Consider the following 24450-nt stretch of genomic DNA (forward strand, 5'->3'; position numbering starts at 1 on the left):
GATCCAGCTTTTATATAGGAACCCCTGTGCCAGAATACTCACTAACCAATCATTGTCGCCCCGATTTAACCTCAACAGGGGGACAAGGCAGGGTTGTGCGCTGTCACTTATGCTCTTCGCCCTAATTATCGAACCGCTCGCTCAGACGATTAGATCTCATGCAGCAATACACAGCTATAATACTAAAGATACTCTAAATAAGATCTCCCTATAAGCAGATGACATCCTCCTCTGTAACAGAACCCCAGGCTAGTATCCCAGCTATTCTTGATGTGATCAATTTGGTTGGTACCTTCTCGGGATACAGAATAAATTGGAACAAGAGTGAATTAATGCCCATACGGTCGCAAAATACCTCCTGGCTAGAACACCTCCTCAGAAAAATGTATCTACCTAGGAATTGTAGTTACCAAACAATACTCCTTACTATTTAAAGAGAATTTCCCCTCTCTGATACAAAAACTCAAAGCAAACATACTATTTTGGAGAACTCTCCCAATTTCTCTGCTCGGAAGAATTAATGCCATTAAAATGGTCTTCCTCCCACAACTGCTCTACCTATATCAGAACATCCCAGTATTCATACCTAAATCATTTCATAAACAACTGGACTCAATTATCAATCCTTTCATCTGGGATTATAAAACACACAGGATAGGTAAAAAACACCTCTGTAAATCCAAGATGGAAGGAGGATTGTCTCTCCCAAATATTATATTTTATTACTGGGCCGCTAACCTCCGCATTGTTACGTTTCTGTTGGATGACGTACTCCCGGCACCCAGCTGGCTTAGTATGGAGCGTGAGGAGTGTCACCCCTTCTCTATTGGCGCTGTGATTTTGTCGCCTGTCAATCTGGAGATGTCACTTTGTAACAATCCTATAATACATAGCACAGTCCGAATCTGGAAGCAAATTAAAGTCCACTTTGAGCTCAGACCAATGTCATTCATGCTCCCTGTCGCCAGGAATCCCTCCTTTGCCCCTTCTAACCTTGATAACACCTTTGAGCGATGGGGAGAGTTGGGGATAAGCACCATAGGGGATTTATACATAGAAGGGACCTTTGCTTCCTTTGAGCTGCTGAGGGAAACTTATAATCTTCCCAGAAGTAATTTTTTCAGATACCTACAAATTAGAGACTACGTTAGAAAACACCTCCCAACATTTGGGAATGCTAAACCTTCCATGTTTGACGGATGCATAAAAATATGCCCCACCTCAGAAACTGATATTGCGTCTATATGATGCTTTTCAATCTGGTAGCACACCTTCTACTGATGCCATCAAGGCAAAATGGGAGGAAGAACCAGGGACTGACATCTCAGTGGCAGACTGGGAAGAGAGCTTGGAGTATATCCACACATGCTCCATTAATTCCAGACATCGTCTCATACAATTCAAGGTATTACACAGATTACACTATTCCAAAACTAAACTGCATAGGATATTTCCTGACACATCCCCTACATGTGATAAATGTCAGGCTACGCAGGGTACACTACTCTACTGCTTTGCCCTATGCTCTAGCTTGCATGGTTATTGGTGTGGAATTTTTAGGATCCTCTCTGAAGTTTTGGAGACTTCAATAGATCCAGACCCGCTTCTGATAATCCTGGGAGTATCTGAGTCCCTAAACGGATTATCCAACCCCCAAAAACAACTAATCTTGTATGGTCTCATCTCGGCAAAAAAACTAATCTTGTTGTTTTGGAAAAGGAGGGAAGCGCCCTCTACCAAATTATGGCTCAGTAAATTGGCAAACACTGTACACTTAAAGAATTAGATATATTCTGAACAATAAATTATCAACATTTGATCAAATCTGGCAGCCTTTCCTCCTACTTGGACGAGTCGGCGCTGTGAATTTGTACTTATTAACGCACTCTCAATTGTAAAATTTTAATCTACCTTTGGGCAGCGTGTGCTGGCCCTACCACCCGAGCAGTTTGGAGGGGGGGGGGAGCGACATCTTCCCTCTCTCTTTCTACGTGTACTTGTTTTGTATGTCGTGTTTTGTATGATTTGTTCTGCACCCAGAACTCTGGGTCTTGTTGTTCCTGTATGCTCCTTTATGTTTAGATAAGAATTGTATACCTGTCATGTATACCTATACACCATTCTTGTGTGTGTTTAATAAAAAAATATTTGAAACAAAATCCTTGCAAAAATCCTGTAAGATTGGTTTTGGAAAACAATATCTGTACTTTCTGCAAAGAAGTCCCACCTGTCTCTAAAATACGCTCTCTGCCAACTGCAGCATGCGCCAAATCTTCCAACGGAAGAAAAAACTGTAACTAGGCCACTCAGGAACGTTCTTGGTAAGCAACTCCAATGTATATTTGGCCTTGTGTTTTCGGTTATTACCCTGCTGAAAGGGGAATTTGTCTCCCAGTGTCTGTTGGAAGCCGAATGATCCAGGTTTTCCTTTAGTATTTTGTCTGTGTTTAGGTCTATTCCGTTTCCTTTTATCCAAAAAAACCCTCCATAGTCCTTGCAGATGACAAGCATACCCATACCATGATCCAGCCACCCCATACTTAAAAATATGAAGGGATACTCAGTGACGTGTTGGATTTGCACCAAACATAACGTTTTGCATTCAGGACATAGTTAATTTCTTTGCCTCATTTTTGGCTGTTTAACTTTATATCATTGTACAAAACATGCATTCTGTTTGTAGTAGACTTCATATTCACTTTGTCATTTAGGTTAGTATTGTGGAGATACATCCTCAGTTTTCTCCTATCACAGCCATTAAACTCTGTAACTCTTTAAAGTCACCATTTGCCTCATGGTGAAATCCCTGAGTGGTTTCCTTCCTCTCCAGCAACTGAGTTAGGAAGGATGCCTGTGTCTTTGTGACTGGGTGTAATTGATACACCATCCAAAGTGTAATTGATTAGTTCACCATGCTCAAAGGGATATTCAGTATCTGCTTTTTTTACCAATCTTCTAATAGGTGACCTTCCTTAACAAGGCATTTGAAAACCTCCCTCGTCTTTGTGGTTGAATCTGTTTGAAATTCACTGCTCGACTGAAGGAACCTTACGGATAATTGGATGTGTGGGGTACAGAAATGAGGTAGTCATTCAAAAAAATCCATGTTAAACACTATTATTGCACACAGAGTGAATCCATGCAACTTATTATTTGACTTGTTAAGCATGTTTTTACTCCTTTAGGCTTGCCATCAGAAAGGGATTGAATGCTTATTGGTTCAAGAAATTTCAGCTTTTCCTTTTTTTATGAATTTGTAAACATTTAGAAAAAGGCCACTTTGACATTATGAAGTATTGTGTGTAAGCCAATGGAAGAAAAACGAAATATCTAATCCATTTTAAACTCTGGCTGTAACATAACAAAATGTGGAAAAAATTCAAGGGGTGTGAATACTTTCTGAAGGCACTGTAATTACCTGCGATTCTACACATTTTGCCATAATTTATGCCATGTTAATGATATCTAGTGAGAGTGACTAAGAAAATCAAGGGGGGCCCCTGGAGGTTAGGGTGTCTGGGCACGTGCCCTGCATGCTTGGTCAGTGTTCGGCCATGGTTACTACAAGCTTAGATAGCTGGCTAGACTGGTAAATTAGCCTAAAGATTTTTTGCTGACATGGTCAATTCAGTGACTGACATAGCAAGAGACACTGCTGATGCACAACTACATTTCAAAATTGCACCTGTATCCTAATAATCTAACTCAACAGTGGGGGGGGGCTATAATTTCTTAATCCGGCCCTGATTGTCACCACTGCAGCGTTGAGTAACGTCAGACTTCCTGTTGAAGGTTCTGTGCTCTGCTCGGGTCAATATACTGTAAATAGCCAGGTGATTCATCATACCATGGTTCATGCTACAGTAATTGAAAGCTTCTTAGTTGGTGGCACCAACACACGATTTGGTAGCACCCATAAAAAAATTGCGGCGCACACACAATAGAAAAAATAGTCATCTTTATAAAGTCATTCAGTGCTTTTATTGAGGGTCAATAGACTTCTGATATGGCTTTCGATAAATGCATTGTTTAATCTAACCTGTTCATGCCAGAATGCATGGTTCAAGGTATTTTGATGTGTAATATAATCCATTGATTGACATGAATTGCATGTTGACAAATAAGCATTTATTGTTATTTTATTGTTAAAATAGGGCTCCAGAATTCAGATTTTTCCTATGTTCAATAGATATAAATTTGCCTACATCTTTATGTGCATTAATATCATAGGCTAATTTATTTGGGGCTAATTCTCCATCTGATTAAGTGGAAACTTAAAACGCATTAGCTAGATCGCTAATTCTAAATTTAATATCCACTGATATTGAGCTCAGGTGCATCCTGTTTCCATTGATCAACCTTGAGATGTTTCTACAACTTGATTGGAGTCCACCTGTGGTAAATTAAATTGATTGGACATGATTTGGAAAGGCACACACCTGTCTATATAAGGTCCCACAGTTGACAGTGCATGTCATAGCAAAACCAAGCCACGAGGTTGAAGGAATTGAGAGAGCTCAGAGCAAAACCAAGCCACGAGGTTGAAGGAATTGAGTAGAGCTCAGAGACTGGATTGGGTCGAGGCACAGATCTGGGGAAGGGTACCAAAAATGTCTGCAGCATTGACCATCCCCAAGAACACAGTGGCCTCCATTATTCTTAAATGGAGAAGTTTGGAACCACAACGACACTTCCTAGAGCTGGCCGCCCGGCCAAACTGAGCAATCGGGAGAAGGGCCTTGGTCAGGGAGGTGATCAAGAACTAATGGTCACTCTGACAGAGCTCCAGAGTTCCTCTGTGGAAATGGGAGAATTTTCCAGAAGGACAACCATCTCTGCAGCACTCCACCAATCAGGCCTTTATGGTGGAGTGGCCAGATGGAAGCCACTCTTCAGTAAAAGGTACATGACAGCCAGCTTGGAGTTTGCCAAAAGGTACCGAAGGACTCTCAGACCATGAGAAACACGTTTTTTTGGTCTTATGAAACCAAGATTGAACTCTTTGGCTGAATACAAAGTGTCATGTCTGGAGGAAACCTGCCTCCATCCCTACGGTGAAGCATGGTGGTAGCAGCATCATGCTGTGGGGATTTTTTTCAGAGACCGGGACTGGGAGACTAGTCAGAATCGAGGGAAAGATGAATGGAGTGAAGTACAGAGAGCTCCTTGGCGAAAAAACCTGCTCCAGAGTGCTCAAGACCTCATACTGGGTCAAAGGTGTACCTTCCAACAGAACAATGACCCTAGGCACACAGCCAAGACAACGCAGGAGTGGCTTCAGGACAAGTCTCTGAATGTCCTTGAGTGGCCCAGCCAGAGCCCGGACTTGAACCCGATCGAACTTCTCTGAAGATGCCTTGAAATATCTGTGCAGCGACGCTCAATGTCAAGTGGTCTGAAGACTTTCCTAATGCGCTGTACATGCACATATTACCTCGACTAACCTGTATATAGCCTCGTTATTTTAATTTTACTTGAGTTTATTTAGTCAATCTTTTTCTTAACCCTTGTTTTTCGTAACTATGTTGGTTAAAGGGCTTCTAAGTAAACATTTCACTGACCTGTTATTTGTCACATGACCGGAATACAACATCAGATTTGAAATCTAATTGAACCCTTAGTGTCATAATTGACAACAATGTTTCTGACTCATATCGATGATACACAGAACCAACTTTTCTGGTGTTTAAAACTGCCTAAGCGGCAATTGACCCTTAGAATTTGTGTACAGTAGGCCTAATTTTCTCACTGGAAAATACAACTATGTCCCAGAGTTAGGTGTTCAGAAGACTGAGGCAGGTTTTCCGTAAACTTTTGTACCTGGGCTTTTCTCCCTCATATGTATTGTTATTCTGACAAATTCCCCAGTCCCCGTTTCACTCTAAGTTTTATTCGATTTGAAGTTTGACATTTAGGCCAAAAACTTTTATTTGCCATTTTGTTTTGTAGCAGCCTTGTTGCAAACAGAATGGTTGATTTGGAATGTTTTTAAAAATTTTTAACAGACTTTCTTTTCACTTTGTCATGCAAGCCAGTAATGTGGAGTGAATACAATGTTAATCCATGCACAGTTTATCAGCTCAGCCAATGAATTCAGTGGCTTTTAAAAATGATCTTAAACCTTGTAGTGATGTCCCTGAGCAGTTTCCATTTTTTTCCAGCTCAGTGCGGAAGGATGCCCAGATATTTGCGGTGTTTGGGTGATTTTAGATTTTATGGTTCAATTTTTGATTTAACTAGGCAAGTCAGTTAACCTCGTAAGGATCCAGACCCTTTAAAAAAAAAAATCACCTAAAATTACATGCCCAAATCTAACTGCCTGTAGCTCAGGACTGGAAGCAAGGATATGCATATTCTTGATAGCATTTGAATGGAAACACTTTGAAGTTTGTGGAAATGTGAAATGAATGTAGGAGAATATAACACATTATATATGGTAAAAGATAATGCAAAGAAAAAAAACGTTTTTTTCTTCTCCATCTTTGAAATGCAGGATAAAGGCCACAATGCATCATTTCAGTTTAGGCGCAGTTTAGCAGTGTATGTGCCAAGTTTTAGACTGATCCAATGAACCATTGTATTTCTGTTCAAAATGTTGTATCAAGTCTGGCCAAATGTGCCAAATTGGTTTATTAATACATTTTCAAGTTCATAACTGTGCACTCTCCTCAACAATAGCATGGTATTATTTCACTGTAACAGCTACTGTAAATTGGACATTGCAGTTAGCTTAAATTATTGTTAATCTTTCTGCACATATCAGATATGTCTATGTTCTTGTTACTTACAACCTCATGCTAATCACATTAGCGCACGTTAGCTCAACCGTCCCGCGGGGGGGACAATGACGGATTACACCGGCCAAACCCGGGCGATGCTGGGCCAATTGTGCGCCGCCCTATGCGACTCCCACCCTATGCGACTCCCAATCACGGTTGTGATATCATCAGGATTCGAACCAGGGTGTCTAGGGACACCTCTAGCACTGAGATGTAGTGCCTTGGGCTCCCTAGTGGCACAGTGGTCTAAGTGGGAACCCACCACCCAAAGAGGAATTACAATACTGGACCATACTAAAAGGGATATTCAGTTATTCAGTGTTAACAAATTATTTCTTAATCTCCCCTGATCTACGCCTGTCTAAAAATGTATTCTAGACATGCTTTTTAAAGCTCATTGGTGTGTCTGAGGTTCAATCATTGTTTGACATTCATTGGTCCAAAGGGACCTTACAGGGAAAGTTATTCTTAAATCACAAGAACTACTACTTTTGCAAATAGATGTGTAGATCAATGGAGAATGAATCACAATTGAATCATGTTTTAGATTGAAATTTAAGGCAGCAGAATGTGAACTGTGCAAGGGTAGACTTTCAGTAGGTACTATAAATGTGGGATGCTGAGGGCACTGAAGTTTAATGTCTGAACTATGGAGTTTAAGACATGTTATGAAAGACCGTGGTGTTCAGTTTTCTCACCATGTTTAATATTACCTTGGCATTGACATTGAAGTTAACATTTTTAGTTGACTATGTACATCTGTCTGTCTCTCAGAGCGTCCGATGTGCAGCATGTCAGTGTCGAGCGCCCTTCCGCCCAACATGATGGACATCAGCAAGGAGCTGGCCGAGCTGTGCCACCTGATCCAGTTCCCCGAGGAGATTGCTCGGATCCTGACGGAGCAAGAGCGGCAGCTGTACCGACGCATCTTACCCCTGGACTACCTCTGCTTCCTCACTAGGGACCTGGGCAGCCCCGACTGTAGCAAGCACCTGCACCCCAGCCTCGAGGCCTCGCTGTCGGGTCCGGCCTTGCCCACGCAGACCCAGAGGAACTCTGTGGAGGACCTGGTCACACGATTCAATGAGGTGAGACTATTGTAGAGAGGATCTGCTAATGTTACTATGCTTTGAGTGGTCAATAACAATCCTTGTCCTAAATATCTAATGGATGGGATTCAAATAAGGAAGGTCTTGATGGTTAATGAAGTTGGGTCATGTGGGTTAATGATGGGCTAGAACAAAAGCCTGCGCACATTGTTGCTCTCCGGGACCAAGATTGGTGATCACTCTTGTACTAGATTATCAAGGTTCTCACTTGACAGTAATGTTGGAGTTATAATATTTTGTAGAATTGACCACCTCGTGCTATAGTGTATCTTATTCTGACAGTTTTTCTCATACTTGTGGTGATTACACTAAACTGAGCCCTTTGAGCTACTCTACGCTGATTGATTTTGAGATTAAACAACTACGAAAAACATATCTGCCACATCGGAATGAGGTCAGTCCCAAGCACGGAGTACCGAGCGGAGAAGTGGAAATGTCATCTTTAGGTTGCATGTCTTAACATCAGCTGGCTTTCATTAAGTGAACAAAGCAGAGGGAGTAAAAAATAAATTCCCCAAATGTGCATCCTGACTATTTTTGAGCATGTGGCAGAGCTCGAATCAAATGAGTGACTCTTCCCAATAGAGAACAAGTCTGACAACCTCCACAGCATGATGAGATGGACTCACTGTGTGGTGGGTTACCTGCTGTGTCCCAGTTTCCCAAACTGGAGCAGATAAACTGGGGGAAGTTATTGGACTGTTTGAGCCTGTAGTAGCTGTCTGGAGTGGTTATTTCTGACAAACAATATGCTCCTATGGTGGGTTTGTAATAACTCTCTGTCAACCTTGAATATGTAATAGTTCCATCATGGGAAAACTGAACCCTATCAAATGCAATAGCGCACACAACAAATGAATCAGGTTTGTAAGTACATTGTGTAGGTTTTTATTCACTGATCAAATGACGCCAATATGATGTACTATAAATCAAAGTACCGCTTGGTTTTTAGTCCAGTCGATTATAGGTTGTCATTCTGATGCAACCCCTGTGTTATTATCAAAGGGACACCACATAACAGCTAGAGCCTATTTTAGATCACCACCGATCTCCCACCATTTAATACTGACTTAGCACAACTCCCATCCTCCCATCGATATCTAGAATATCAGCTGCTCTGCAAAGTATGTGCCTGCCTCTAATCTACTTGGCCTACCAGTGCTTTCATGTCCACCGCCAAAACGGTTTATAACGCTGAGAAACATAGCTGTAATGTCCGTTTGGATTCAAATAATTTACTGCAAACACTTGGAGAGGGAGAAGAGGAATGTTTTCGCTTCTCTATCACTTTGGTACCGTCTCTCAGTGACTGTCGTTTCTGGAAACGAGGGAGGAGGATGGGTGGGTGGGTGACGTCTGTAATGGGGCTCTAACTTTATTTAGTGTCTCTGAAGTGTTTTCTTTGGAGGAAATCAAACTGCACCCCCGGTTCTCCAAACCTACAGTTTGGTACGTATTGCAGTTTTAGGGTACCGTTTCGGTACAGCCGGAAAATAAAATGCCATTGATCCAGATCTGATGCTGCGTTTGTAACTTTGTAGGAGTTGGGAATTTACCAGTTGTGAAGCCATAAATACCAGTTGGATGCGATCATGTGATTTGGACTTGTGTCAACCATAAACTAAAAGTACAGCTGTCGTGCTTGTTAACAAATGATAGTTCAAAAACCACAATAATAGTTTGCTTTTTATAAATGTTTAGTTGCATTTAAATGTTGCAAATGCTGTTATAGACGCCATTTCCTTAGTAGGTGACATCCGAGGTCACCATGTGGGAGAAGTGCTTGCTCAGGATGATAGATTTTCCCAATAGTACTTGTGCAAAAAACTAAGCAGAGCTAATGGCTTTCATGCTCCTTTTTTCAAATCATCATTAGTCGCATCATGCAGCCTAAGAATGTATTACAAATCTAAACAAATAGTCCAACATTTGTATCACATCTAAAGTTACATAACGCTAAATTAAGCATAGGTGTACCTGTTTCTTTGTTAACTGCTCAACATAGAATAGCCGCATGTGTGCACTGCCTCAAACGTTTGGAGAAAATATTTGTTATATTTTATTCAGCTATTTTCAATTGTATTCTTCATACTGTAAAATAATGCCACGGAATTCAAAGATACTTTTGTTTGCTAAAGGAACTAGTGTAGCCCACAGCCATATGGCATAGCCAGATCAGGGCCTAACATTAGGACAACGCAGAGTATGCTATTCTGTTCTTCTGAAATAGACTACCTTTTTTTCTTCATATCATGTTTCTTTACAACTGTCGAAAATCAATAATGGATTTATTGTGATGGTGTAGGCTATATTACTTAATTATTTATTATATTAATTAATTATATATTATTTAATATACTTTTTTTAAATGTAGGTGTTCCATAGGTCTGCATCAGTGGTATCATGTCTGCAAGCCAGGAGATGCTAAATGTGTTTTAACCTCTCTGGCACAAGTGGGACGGTAGCGTCCCACCTCGACAACAGCCAGTGAAATTGCAGGGCATCAAATTCAAAACAATAGAAATCCCATAATTAAAATTCCTCAAACATACAAGTGTTTTACACCATTTTAAAGAAACTTCTTGCGTCCGATTTCAAAAAGGCTTTACGACGAAAGCACACCAAACGATTATGTTAGGTCAGCACCTAGTCACAGAAAAACACAGCCATTTTTCCAGCCAAAGAGAGGAGTCACAATTTTTAAATTTAATTTTAATAGGCAAGTCAGTTAAGAACAAATGATTATTTTCAATGATGGCCTGTGGGTTAACTGCCTGTTCAGTGGCAGAATGACAGATTTGTACCTTGTCAGCTCAGGGATTTGACCTTGCAACCTTTTGGTTACTAGTCCAACGCTCTAACCACTAGGCTACCCTTCCACAGCAGAAATAGAGAGAAAATTAATCACTAACCTTTGATCTTCATCAGATGACACTCATAGGACTTCATGTTGCCTACAATGTGATTTTTCTGGGTTTTTTGTCTCATTTTGTCTGTCATAGTTGAAGTGTACCTATGATGAAAATTACAGGCCTCATCTTTTTAAGTGGGAGAACTTGCACAATTGGTGGCTGACTAAATACTTTTTTATACAGTGGGGAGAACAAGTATTTGATACACTGCCGATTTTGCAGGTTTTCCGACTTACAAAGCATTTACAGGTCTGTAATTTTTATCATAGGTACACTTCAACTGTGAGAGACGGAATCTACAACAAAAATCCAGTAAATCACATTGTATGATTTTTAAGTAATTTAATTTGCATTTTGTTGAGGGATCAAAAATATTTTTACCAGTCGAAGCTTGTTTTTTTCCACGTTCCTAGTTGTCTTAAACGCGGCATCAGATTGTAAATATAGTACCTAAGGGTTGCCAGCTCAGACCCTCCTTTCCAGGGGTTTTATTTTTATTTAACTTTTGTTTGCCCCCCCATATTTATTCATAAATCCCCCATCGTAATATTTCCTGCATCATATCCCCCCTCGATGCCTTCCCCCATTTTTTTTTACCCCACATGGAATTGAATACCCCCCTAAAATGGTTTCATCCCTGTTTAGCTTTCATGCTGCAGTTAGGCTAGGCAGTAGGCTTGTATTTGGTGTGATGATCTGTGAGGTGATAACATTATATTTTCCTTGTGATTTGTCAAAATCGGTTAACAACTTGTCAAGTGATTTGCTCCGGCTCTTGTATGCACTGTAACAAGTACATTGAAAATGTTAATATGCTGGAAAGTGGCTAAACTAAGTAAATAAATATTTTTCTGGCAATAGGACAGCCATCTTTGACTTTGTATATTTGTGTCTTCTAGTGAATGGCATTCTGTGATCAGGGAGTTTTTGCTTGTCTAACATAAACAAACATGGCTGCCATCATAAAGAATTTAGCTGCTGTCAGCTTAGCTGATGCACATCTCTTTTCAAAACATTATTACATTCATCCCTTGTGCTCACCAGAGATGTGGTACATTGTAAACTAGTCTAGATGTTACGTCGCTAACCCATGTTTAGTTTTTTTGTCAGCGCAGCATGTTATTTAGACTGGTTTATGGAATGAGTTTGGATGTGTTCCGTGTGATGTTTGGATGATAAAGTTTGCGTTGATCTTCTACAATAAAAGGTGGAATAAAGTTCCGAAGACTTATCTCCCGTCAGTACAAAAACATTGTTTAGATGCTTTTCAGACAACAATGCTGTTTATATGCGTTTTGTTGCATCATACGTTCCAGTCACTTATTTGTGATGGTACTTTGCAGGGACCTCTCAACAATGATCACAAATATGTGATCGTATTCGTCAAAGGGTTAACCAATGACAGGCATTCTGCATTTAGCCCCATCCTTTTTTTTGTTTGATGCGCAAAAACAAATAAGCCATTTTCAGTGTGTTCTATTTCTATTCAAAAACAAATAAACAAGCCATTTTCGCGTTCCTGATTTGCCCCATTTTATTCAAGAAAACAAATTATCTAAATGTACACTGACCATAATCTTACCTCAGGAATCTTGACATAATGTTGTCCAGGACATAGGCTAATTATCTTGACCGCAGTAACAATAGACACCAAAATGTTCTCCAGCTCAACAATAATTCCAGCACTTTGGCTGTTGTTCAATCGCATGCAGTATCACAGCCGTTCTGTATCATTTGACTTTCATTAGGGCTGTGGCGGTTACTGTCATGCAAAAATCTGCCTGTCTCATGGTATTTGACCATTAATTAACATTTAACATGTTTAGCATCTCCAGGCCTCCATGCATACAAGCTGCTGATGTGGCCCTTTGGAACATCCTACATTTAAAGGTATATTAAATCAATATACAGTCATGGCCAAAAGTTTTGAGAATGACACATATTAATTTCCACAAAGTTTGCTGCTTCTGTGTCTAGATATTTCTGTCACATGTTATGGAATAGTGAAGTGTAATTACAAGCTTTTCATAAGTGTCAAAGGCTTTTATTAACAATTACATGAAGTTGATGCAAAGAGTCAATATTTGCTGTATTGACCCTTCTTTTTCAAGACCTCTTCAATCCACCCTGGCATGCTGTCAATTAACTTCTGGGCCACATCCTGACTGATGGCAGCCCATTCTTGCATAATCAATGCTTGGAGTTTGTCAGAATTTGTGGGGTTTTGTTTGTCCATCCACCTCTTGAGGATTGACCACAAGTTCTCAATGGGATTCAGGTCTGGGGAGTTTCCTTGCTATGGACCCAAAATATTGATGTTTTGTTCCCCGAGCCACTTAGTGTTATGAGAATTTTCAATCCCCATGACGATAACTTAACAATTATTTAAGCTTTGACCAATCCCTGAGGTTTGTAAGACCCTGGGTTTAATAATAATTAGGCAAAGACTCAGATTCTTTAAAAGGTTCGTAAGCTTTATTCAGAGAACATTCTAAAGTCCACCAAAATGTGAGCAGTCTTTTTAACCCCCCTCATATACATACAAACAGTAGGTGGGCTGTATCATTTTTCACAGTTCACATTCCTCGTTTATCACTATTCTACCAAGCTGCCAGTTCCATGCCGTTCCCTTCCTCCCTAGATTAGAGGGGCCTTGACAGGGCCTCTTTCCTGTCGTAAGTTCCAACCAGGTCAGGTCATGTATAGTTCAATTGTCCTCTGTTTTCTCAGTCACACATTTCTCACCCTTACATTATTGGATTAGAGTCTAATTATGCTAATACATTTCACATAATCTAATAATTACATTTCAGGGTGGAATTCTTTAGTCATTACTTTAAACATATACATTCCCTTATCACTTAATTATCACTTTTGCCTTATGCCAAGGTGCTCCATCATGCTGGAAAAGGCATTGTTTGTCACCAAACTGTTCCTGGATGTTTGGGAGAAGTTTTTCTCAGAGGATGTGTTGGTACCATTCTTTATTAATGGCTGTGTTCTTAAGGCAAAATTGTGAGTGAGCCCACTCCCTTGGCTGGGAAGCAACCCCATACATGAGTGGTCTCAGGATGCTTTACGGTTGGCATGACACAGAACTGATGGTAGCGCTCAACCTTGTCTTCTCCGAACAAGCTTTTTTTCCGGATGCCCAAACAATCTGAAAGGGATTCATTAGAGAAAATGACTTTACCCCAGTCCTCAGCAGTCCAATCCCTGTACCTTTTGCAGAATATCGGTCTGTCCCTGATGTTTTTCCTGGAGAGAAGTGGCTTCTTTGCTGCGCTTCTTGACACCAGGCCATCATCCAAAAGTATTTGCCTATTTACCTGCCTGCTGCCATTCCTGAGCAAGCTCTGTACTGGTGGTGCCTCGATCCCGCAGCTGAATCAACTTTAGGAGACTGTCCTGGCGCTTGCTGGACTTTCTTGGGCGCCCTGAAGCTTTCCTCACAACAATTGAACTGCTCTCCTTGAAGTTCTTGATGATCCGATAAATGGTTGATTTAGGTGTGACCTTACTGGCAGCAATATCCTTGCCTGTGAAGCCCTTTTTGTGCAAAGCAATGTTGACGGCACGTGTTTCCTTGCAGGTAACCATGGCTGACAGAGGAAGAACAATGATTCCAAGCACCACCCTCCTTTTGAAGCTTGCAGTGTTATTCGAACTCAATCAGCATGACAGAGTGATCTCCAGCCTTGTCCTCGTCAACACTCACACCTGTGTTAACGAGAGAATCACTGACATGTCAGCTGGTCCTTTTGTGGCAGGGCTGAAATGCAGTGGAAATGTTGTTTTGGGTTTCAGTTCATTTGCATGGCAAAGAGGGACTTTGCAATTAATTGCAATTCATCTGATCACTCTTCATACCATTCCGGAGTATATGCAAATTGCCAGCAGCAGGCTTTGTGAAAATTAATATTTGTGTCATTCTCAACTTTTGGCCACGACTGTACACATCACAATAATCCATTATTTATTTGAGTCGGGTCTGAAGAAACATGATATGAAGAAAATGTATTTCAGACGAACAGAATGAGTTGTAGGCCTATGTTATCTGGCTATACTCCATACCATAGGCTGTAGGCTTTTTCATTTAGCTGACAATATATGCTTTTATTTTATTGTATGATTAATGTAATTGAACTTAGCTGAATGAAATAGAAAGGATATTTTTCCCATTACGGATCGAGTGTGTTTATGAAGTGGCTATGTTGAGCTTAAAAGTGATCATTTGAAAAAGGTCCTATTTGCTAGATTTAGAGTTTTGGGAACTTTAGTTGTGAATATGATACAAATCCTAGAACGTCTTAGAAATCCAGACATATATATGCTGCATGCGGGGACAGGACTCTACCCTAAATGCCTGATTGGTGGAGTGCTTTAAAGATGGGAGAACCGAACTCTGGCGCTCTATCAGAGTGACCCTTGTGTTCTTGGTCACCTCCTTGACCAAGGCCCTTCTCTCCTGATTGCTCAGTTTGTATTATTTTGAATGTACCCATGTTTCCCGTTGATGTCCTATACTTATTCACTTAAAAAAGGTAAATTATTATGACTTGTAATGTAAAATCTCCAAACAGGTGCTCGCTGGCACCCTAGTTTCTAGAAAGACCCATAAATGTGTCAACATATTTGAGGTGTTGGCAGCTGCATAGGCTATTCTTGATGAGCATGGCGACATACTGTTTTCATTTTATCCAGAACTTTCTGTCCATCAGTTGTAATTTACTGGGAAGCCCCCCACCACTCGGCGTCATAGTCCTACAGAACTAGTTCCTGGCTGCGCCTCACAAAAGGACAGTTTGAAATGCGCCAATTAGGGTTTCGATTTTGTTGACGAGGTGCACGTGAGCTCTAGTTTCATGGAATAGCCTGCCATGTTTATTTACTCTAGGCATAGGACTGCAATGCAGACCTAGTGTTTTTGTTGGAAATATATTTTTATTGTAAACTACACCCCTAATCAGGGTCCTGCCTGTGGAACTGTTTATCTAACCATCATTGTTTCAGGGGGTGGTTAGCTACAACATGACAGCTGGCAAATATTTGCGCCAACTGTTATGTCCAGGCCACGGTTTCTGCCAGCACTTTGATAAAGCCTATATATAGCTTTTGCCTTAGGCCTACTATTGTGTTGGATTTATGTGCCAGTGAAACAAACAAGACCTGGTGCAAACAGGAGTTTTATGACTTGTTGTGGCGCCAACTACCAGCATCTTTTTGTATTTGGTTGGAGATGGTGACAGCGAAAACTGGGTTGAATTTAGGCTTATTTCCATTTCAATGAGTTCACCTTGGTTCATCATAAATCATGCTGTGTAGAACATTAACCTGCGCAGTGAGGAACACTATTCCTCGTCCTTGGTCTTTCACTCTAGGGTTATGTCCAAAATGGCACCTTATTCCCCATATAGTGCACTACATTAGACTAGAGCCCTATGGACCCTAATAAAGGTAGTGCACTATGTAGGGACTTTAAGTGCAGCCTGGCTTTTACAGATCATTGGCAGGTCATGAAGTATTCTGTTTTAACACAGAGGTGCTCCAGAGGTGAGCTTGTGGGGTCCATGTTCTAACTGAGATTTGCTGCATCTAATAGGTGAGCTTGTGGGTGACCTGGTTAATCCTGACTGCGGGTACCATGGAGAAGAAAAGAGAGATGTTCTCCTACCTGGTCCATGTTGCCAAGTGCTGCTGGAACATGGGCAACTACAACGCTGTCATGGAGTTCCTGGCTGGACTACGGTATTTATGACTGACAACACTATAGTACAAATACATTTATTACACATCTAGCTTAGTCTTCCTACAGTATCTGTAAATTGTCATATTCAGAACACAGCTATTGAAAGTCTTTCTGGATAAGTGCCTTCTACAATGTACAAAAACAATGTAGTTAACTTCTTTGGTGCTGGGGGGCAGTATTGAGTAGCTTGGATAAGGTAAGGTGCCCAGAGTAAACTGCCTGCTACTCAGGCCCAAAAGCTTGAATATGCATATTATTAGTCTATTTAGATAGAAAACACTGAAATTTCTAAAACTGTTTGAATGATGTCTGTGAGTATAACAGAACTCATATGGCAGGCAAAAACCTGAGAAAAAATCCAACCAGGAAGTGGGAAATCTGAGGTTTGTAGTTTTTGTCTATCAAGTATACATGGGGTCATATTGCACTTCCTAAGGCTTCCACTAGATGTCAACAGTTTTTAGAACCTTGTTTCAGGCTTCAACTGCGAAGGGGGAGAGAATGAGAGCTGTTTGAGTCAGGTGTCTTGCAGAATGCCATGAGCTAAATTATGCGCGCGGCCGTGAGCAGTAGCTGCATTCAGACCGACGGAATTGTCCGGTTGACATTAGGGAAGATTTATGATAAAAAAAACATCCTAAAGATTGATTCTAGACATCGTTTGACATGTTTCTACGAACTGTAATAAACCTTTTTGGACTTTTCGTCTGGACTTGCCGCGCCTCGTGAGTTTGGATTTTTGAACTAAACGCGTGAACAAAAAGGGGAGGTATTTGGACATAAATTATGGACTTTATTGAACAAATCAAACATTTATTGTGGAACTGTGATTCCTGGGAGTGCATTCCGATGAAGATCATCAAAGGTAAGTGAATATTTATAACGCTATTTCTGAGTTTTGTGACACATCTCCTTGGTTGAAAAATGGCTGTATGTTTTTCTGTGGCTAGCTGCTGACTTAACATAATTAGCAATTTCACTGGCAATTTCACTAGCGTCCCACATATCCCAGAGAATTTAAGATGTGGTTAGATCAATATGGAATTATTCTCTGCTCCAGGTCTCGTAAAGTGCTGAAGATGTGGCAGTTCATGGACCAGTCAGACATTGAGACCATGCGCAGCCTGAAAGATGCCATGGCGCAGCACAAGTCTTTGTCCGAGTACAGGAAGGTGGCACTTAACATCCCAGGGTGCAAGGTGGTGCCCTTCTGTGGCGTCTTCCTCAAAGAGCTGAGTGACGCGTTGGATGGAGCAGCCAGCATTATCAGCCTGCGCCACTCACCGCATGACTTGCCAGAGGTAAAGTGGGCCAGGCCCAGGCTTGCATGTCAGGCTTGTAGCAGCAGAGTGGCTGAATAAAGCTAGGTGTACTGACAACACCTGCTATCACCCTAAAGCTTTGAACACCGCTTTGATGGCTCTTCCGGATCCTGTTTTCGCTTTGTCATTGATTTATTGTGTGTGTGTGTTGATAAAAACATTTAATCAATTTTAGAATAAGGCTGTAACGTAACAATGTGAAAAAAGGTATAGGGGTCTCAATACTTTGATTGCTTTTCCGAAACAAGCAGTTTGACAATATAAACAGTTTGGCTATGTACACTTTACATTTAATTGCTGTTATACCTGTGTAGTAACAGTTATTACTACAGTAACGGGTTCACTGTGTTTCTCTTTGTGTAGTTTGTGACGGACTACCGCGGGCAGGAGCACTTCCTGCAGAGGGCGGGGCCAAACGGACTGCACAGCCACGTGAAGGAGGCCACGGTCAGTAACATCCTGCAGATCATCTGCTCCTGCAACCGCAGTCTGGAGACAGAGAAAGGGGGCCACCACAAAGGCTTCACCTCTCACAGGAACGATTTCATGGACAGGAACCAGTAAGTGACCAGGATCAGGAGGTCTCTGATCCCCAAATCCTAACCTTAACCTGTAGGGGGAAAACACAAAACTGACCTAAGATCTGGGCTAATCCTAAAGTGTTAGGAAGAATAGTGAGTCCATCCATTCCTCTCGCCATTATACTGTGATGGCCTTCATCTAGTCTTTCCCTCTACTTGACGACACCACTCTACTGCATACCACTCTACTTGCCAGCAGCATACCACCCTGCATACCACTGCTGGCTTGCTTCTGAAGCTAAGCAGGGTTGGTCTTGGTCAGTTCCTGGATGGGAGACCAGATGCTGCTGGAAGTGGTGTTGGAGGGCCAGTAGGAGGCACGCTCTCCTCTGGCCTAAAAGAAATATCCCAATGCCTCAGGGCAGTGCCCCAGACCATCTTTCGGACGTTAAACGGGTGTCCTCACTCTCTGAGGTCATTAAAGATCCCATGGCACTTATCGTACGAGTAGGGGTGTTAACCCTGGTGTCCTGGCTAAATTCCCAATCTGTCCCTCAAACCATCACGGTCACCTAATAATCCCCAATTTACAATTGGCTCATTAATCCCCCTCTTCTCCCCTGTAACTATTCCCCAGGTCGTTGCTGCAAATGAAAATGTGTTCTCAGTCAATTTACCTGGTAAAATAACAGATAAATAAAATTGATAAAATATTTAATGTCAGGTTATCTGGGGACTGTGAGTGTTTATAATGTGAATTCTTTGAGTCAATTTAAATAAATTCATTAGGCTCTAATGTATGGATTTCGCATGACTGGGAATACAGATATGCATCTTTTTTTAAGGTAAGTGTAAAGATCAGAAAACCGGTGTGACCAACGTTTGCCTCATGCAGGGTGACACATCTCCTTCGTATATAATTGATCAGTCTGTTGATTGTGGCCTGTGGAATGTTGTCCCACTTCTCTTCAATGGCTGTGCGAAGTTGCTGGATATTGTCGGACACTGGAAAACGCTGTCGTTAAACAACAATCCAGAGCATTCCAACGTGCTCAATGGGTGACATGTCTGGTGAGTATGCAGGCCATTTGAAGAACTGGGACATTTTCCGCATCAAGGAATTATGTACAGATCTTTGCGACATGGGGCCATGCATTATCATGCTGAAACATGAGTTGATTGGGGAGGATGACTGGCACAACAATGGGCCTCAGGATTTCTTAAAGGTGCTTCTGTGCAATAAAATTGTCATCGATAAAATGCTGTTGTATTCATTGTCTGTAGCTTATGCCTGTCCATACTGTAACCCCACCGCCACCATGGGGCTTTCTGTTCACAACGTTGACATCAGGAAGCCACTTGATCACACAATGCCATACACGTGGTCTGAGGTTGTGAGACCGGTTGGAAGTACTGCCAAATTCTCTAAAATGATGTTGGAGGCAGCTTATGGTACAGAAAGTAACATGAAATTCTCTGGCAACAGGTCTGGTGGATATACCTGCAGTCAGCATGCCAATTACATTCTCCCTCAAATCTTGAGGCATCTGTGGCATTTTGTTGTGTGACAAAATGGCACATTTTAGTGGTGTTTTATTGTCCCCAGCACAAGGTGCACCTGTGTAATGATTGTGCTGTTTAATCAGATTCTTGATATGCAACACCTGTCAGGAGGATGGATTATTTTGACAAAGGAGAAATGCTCACTAACAGGGATGTAAACAAATTTGTGCACACAATTTGAGAGAAATAAGCTTTTTGTGCGTATGGAGAATATCGGTTTCAGCTCATGAAACATGGGACCAAAGCTTTACATGTTGCGTTTACAGTACATTCAGAAAGAATTCAGACCCGTTGAGTTTTTCCACATTTTGTTATGTTACACACAATACCCATAATGACAAAGCGAAAATACGTTTTCAGATTGTTTTGCAAATGTATTAAAAATAAAAAAACGAATATACCTTATTTACATAAGTATTAAGACCCTTTGCTATGATTCAAAATTGAGCTCAGGTGCATCCTGTTTCCATTGATCATCCTTGATGTTTCTACAACTTGATTGGACATGATTTGGAAAGGCACACACCTGTCTATATAAGGTCCTGCAGTTGACAGTGCATGTCAGAGCAAAAACCAAACCATGAGGTCGAAGGACTTGTCCGTAGAGCTCCGAGACAGGATTGTGTCGAGGCATAGATCTGGGGAAGGGTACCAAAAAATGTATGAAGCATTGAAGGTCCCCAAGAACACAGTGGCCTCCATCATTCATAAATGGAAGAAGTTTGGAACCACCAAGACTCTTCCAAGAGCTGACCGCTCGGTCAGGGAGGTGACCAAGAACCCGAAGGTCACTCTGACCTGATGGTCACTCCAGAGATCATCTCTGGAGATACGAGAAACTTCTAAAAGGACAAACATCTCTGCAGTACTCCACCAATCAGGCCTTTATGGTAGAGTGGCCAGACGGAAGCCACTCCTCAGTAAGACACATGACAACCCGCTTGGAGTTTTCCAAATGGCACCTAAGGACTCAGGATCAAGGGAAAGATGAATGGAGCAAAGCACAGTGATCCTTGATGAAAACCTGTTCGAGTGCTCAGGACCTCAGACTGGGTCAAAGGCTCAACAACCCTAAACACACAGCCAAGACAATGCAGAAGTGGCTTCGGGGCAAGTCTTTGAATGTCCTTGAGTGGCCCAGCCAGAGCCCGGACTTAAAACCAGATCGAACATCTCTGGAGAGACCTGAGATTATCTGTGCTGCGATGCTCCACATCCAACCTGATAGAGCCCTTAGAGGATCTGCGGAGAAGAATGTGAGAAACTCCCCAAATACAGTTGTGCCAAGCTTGTGGCATCATACCCAAGAAGACCTGAGGCTGTATTCTCTGCCAAAGGTACAGGTGTGCCAAGCTTGAGTAAAGGGTCTGAATACGTATGTAATTGTGATATTTCTGTGTTTAATTCTCCTAAATTTTCAAACATTTCTAAACCTGTTTTTGCTTTGTCATCGTGGGGTATTGTGTGTAGATTGAGGGGGGGAAACAGTTTAATCCATTTTAGAGTAAGGCTGTAAAAGTCAAGTGGTCTGAATACTTTCCGAATGCACTGTATATTTTTGTTCAGTGTAGTTTCCTGACCCTGACCCGGTTTGTCCTCTGGGTGGAAAAGGCCTCTGATTAATGACTCCAGGGGGCCTCTGGATCCAGTCAATGGATTTCTGTGGAAGTTCTCAACAAGGCTGATTGGAGGGAAGATGAGGGCGAATGTGACAGCCGTCATCCTTCTTTTACTCTTCTGTTTTACTATTTGTAGCTAGACACTTCCGGACTTTTTCTCTCTGTTCTTCCTCCCGCCACCGTAGCTCTTTCAGGAGCATGTCTGATTCGAACCGTGTCTTGTAAGGTATTAGACTGACGTTTTTTAGAGGTTTCCCACTAACTGACTTTGCTTTAATTGTATGAGTGGAATTTGCTATTACAATTGCATGGTGCTTTTTTATGCTTGTTCAACTGTGCTAAATGTTTTAAATACAGTTGAACTGTTTTGAGACTGTTACATTCAATGGATTTGCTATCCTCAAAGTGATATTCTTTAGGGAGATAATATGGCTGGGATGTGTTACACTCATTGAATAGAAGGTGGTGATGAGACAATTTCCTCTATGTCCTAGAGAAGAGACAGAAGATTGAAGTGTTGACAACTATTAACTCTAATACAAATATCTATTGTTTTATGTTCTGCTTCTCTATTTCACGTCCTCCCAATTCTTCATCCTCCCATCAGGTTTGTGGAGGGCGACCTCTCTGAGCAGGCTAAAGAGGTGGCATTCCAGGGCACCGAGAAGACCCACCGGGCCTTTAGCCACGGCACAGAGCTCATCCCCTGGTACGTGCTCTCCCTCCAGCCTGACGTCCACCAGTTCCTCCTGCAGGGATCCACCGTCATCCACTACGACCAGGAGAGCCACCTCACCGCACGCTGCTTTCTCCGCCTTCAGCCCGACAACTGCTTTCTGACCTGGGCTAATCCCCAGAGCGGCAGCCCCCCCACAGATCCCCCAGGCCTGGGTCAACCCGTTGTGAGCGGCCTGGCGGAGGGTCTGTTGGACATCTCTGTGGTCAAGGCTGTGTTCATGGGCCACCAGGGGGTGGACATGTTCACTGTGTGTCTGCAGAACAAGCTGTGTAACACCATGAGGGCCGAGGAGAATGGGGTCAGTCTGCTCTACGGTCTCCATACTACAGACAACAGGCTACTGCACTTTGTGGCCCCCAGGCACACAGCCAGCATACTGTATGAGGGCCTGGTGGAGCTGGTCAACACCATGAGGAAGCTGAAGAAGTTCCCAGATAAGAGGCTGCACTGGCTCAGGAGGCAGTACATCCACCTCTATTGGGTAAAAAACAAATTAATTTACATTGTAGTGGATAATATGGAATGGCAAGTATATTGACTCAGTCTAGAATATACAAGTATGTAGAATTAATTTGTTTTGTCTAATGTCCTGTGAATCAATACTCAAAAGGGAAACCGTGTGCCTCTAACATGAGCACAGATGCAAGGAAGATCATTTTGACTCACTTAATGCCAATAAGCCTTGAGTGAGCAATCTCCTCACTGCTGTGTGGTGTGTTTGTTGTCTCCCATCCACAATAGGAGGAGGGCAGGTTTGAGGGTCCCACCCTAGCTCAGGCCATCAAGCTGTTTGGGGGGCGGTGCTGGAACATGGGCACAGAGAAGCCCAGCACGCAGAAGAACAGCTCCACCACCAAGAAGAAGAAGAATGCTCTCGTCAGGGTTAGGAGAAATATATATTTTTAAATAGTCTTAGTTTGAGGAATCTAGTCTTACATTTTTCTAAGTTTATGAAGATTTGTGTCATTGACGGTGTGTTTCATAAATCACACAGAAATACAGCGGGGACACTACCGATGACGAGACGAGCCAACGTAAAACCAAGAGCTGCAAGGACACCCTGTGCAGAAACGGGCCGGAGCTATATGACAGCGTGCACCAGGAAGAGTTAGGTAACCTGTCTATTAGTATTTTATTAGGATCCCCATTAGCTGTTTCCAAGACAGCATGTTCTGGACTTGGGGCTGTGAAGAGACCCCTGGTGGCATGTCATGTACTTATTGAACAGACAGTTTGGCTGTTTCAATACGTCGATATCGCTAACAAAGACCAAGGCCCTATACTACTAATGTAGTTTGAGGAGTTAGCGAGGTAACTTTGGTCAACTCTGAGGTCAACTTGGGATAACCAGTACCACGGAAGTGGCTAAACTTTTAGCCAGGTACATTTCTATGGCAGCGGATCCTTCAGATCTAACCTGGTCCGTGGCAGGCTACCTTCGGGGCTAACTATTGCCTGGAATGTATTTTTTATTTAACCTTTATTTAACTAGCAAGTCAGTTAAGAATAAATTCTTATTTACAATGACTGCCTACCCTAGCCAAACCCGGACAACGCTGGGCCAATTGTGTGCCGCCCAATGAGACTCCCAATCACGGCCGGTTGTGATACAGCCTGGAATCAAACCAGGGTCTGTAGTGACTCCTCTAGCACTAAGATGCAGTGCCTTAGATCACTGCGCCACTCGGGAAGCCCAACGTTGAATTGCATAGAATTCTATGTCGGGCAGAAATTAGCGTTTTGAATCAGGAAAGTTTACCCTCACGACCTCTACAAGCCAGAATGTTGAATAAAATGATTTTTTTTAACATAATTTACCGGTTGGCCCTTTTGGTGGTAGGAATGTGAGACAATATATCTACAGGAAAGTATCATTACATTAACACTGGAAATGCATTCAGATTTCTAGCAACTCAAGCAAATGTTTTTTTTATACCTAAAATTCCGAATCAAATAGCTAAATGATCCTTGGTATGACCATCTTAAAACAATTCCATATATCAGTTTAGTAGAACCCACACCCGTGCTGCTCTGATCTGGGCACCAACTTTAATTTGCTAATGTTGTTCTTTGCAGCACTTGACCAAAGAACTGGGCAGCAGTCTAGAAGTAATTCAACTAGGGCCTGTAGAACGTG

General features: G+C 42.0%; 1 protein-coding gene across 3 annotated transcripts in view; it reads left to right on the forward strand.

Annotated features, from left to right (window-relative positions):
* LOC124040014 (1-phosphatidylinositol 4,5-bisphosphate phosphodiesterase epsilon-1-like) overlaps nt 1-24450 on the forward strand; it is an 83885-nt gene that overhangs the window by 26513 nt on the left and 32922 nt on the right. For all 3 annotated transcript variants that reach the window (XM_046356713.1, XM_046356711.1, XM_046356714.1), the window contains 7 exons: nt 7554-7867; nt 16403-16548; nt 17610-17850; nt 18235-18431; nt 22182-22794; nt 23055-23195; nt 23308-23425. In XM_046356713.1, coding sequence (XP_046212669.1) covers nt 7554-7867; nt 16403-16548; nt 17610-17850; nt 18235-18431; nt 22182-22794; nt 23055-23195; nt 23308-23425 — 1770 coding nt within the window. The remainder of the gene's footprint in view (nt 1-7553; nt 7868-16402; nt 16549-17609; nt 17851-18234; nt 18432-22181; nt 22795-23054; nt 23196-23307; nt 23426-24450) is intronic.

Source organism: Oncorhynchus gorbuscha, linkage group LG07 (assembly GCF_021184085.1).
Source record: "Oncorhynchus gorbuscha isolate QuinsamMale2020 ecotype Even-year linkage group LG07, OgorEven_v1.0, whole genome shotgun sequence".
In the NCBI taxonomy this organism is placed as follows: domain Eukaryota; kingdom Metazoa; phylum Chordata; class Actinopteri; order Salmoniformes; family Salmonidae; genus Oncorhynchus; species Oncorhynchus gorbuscha.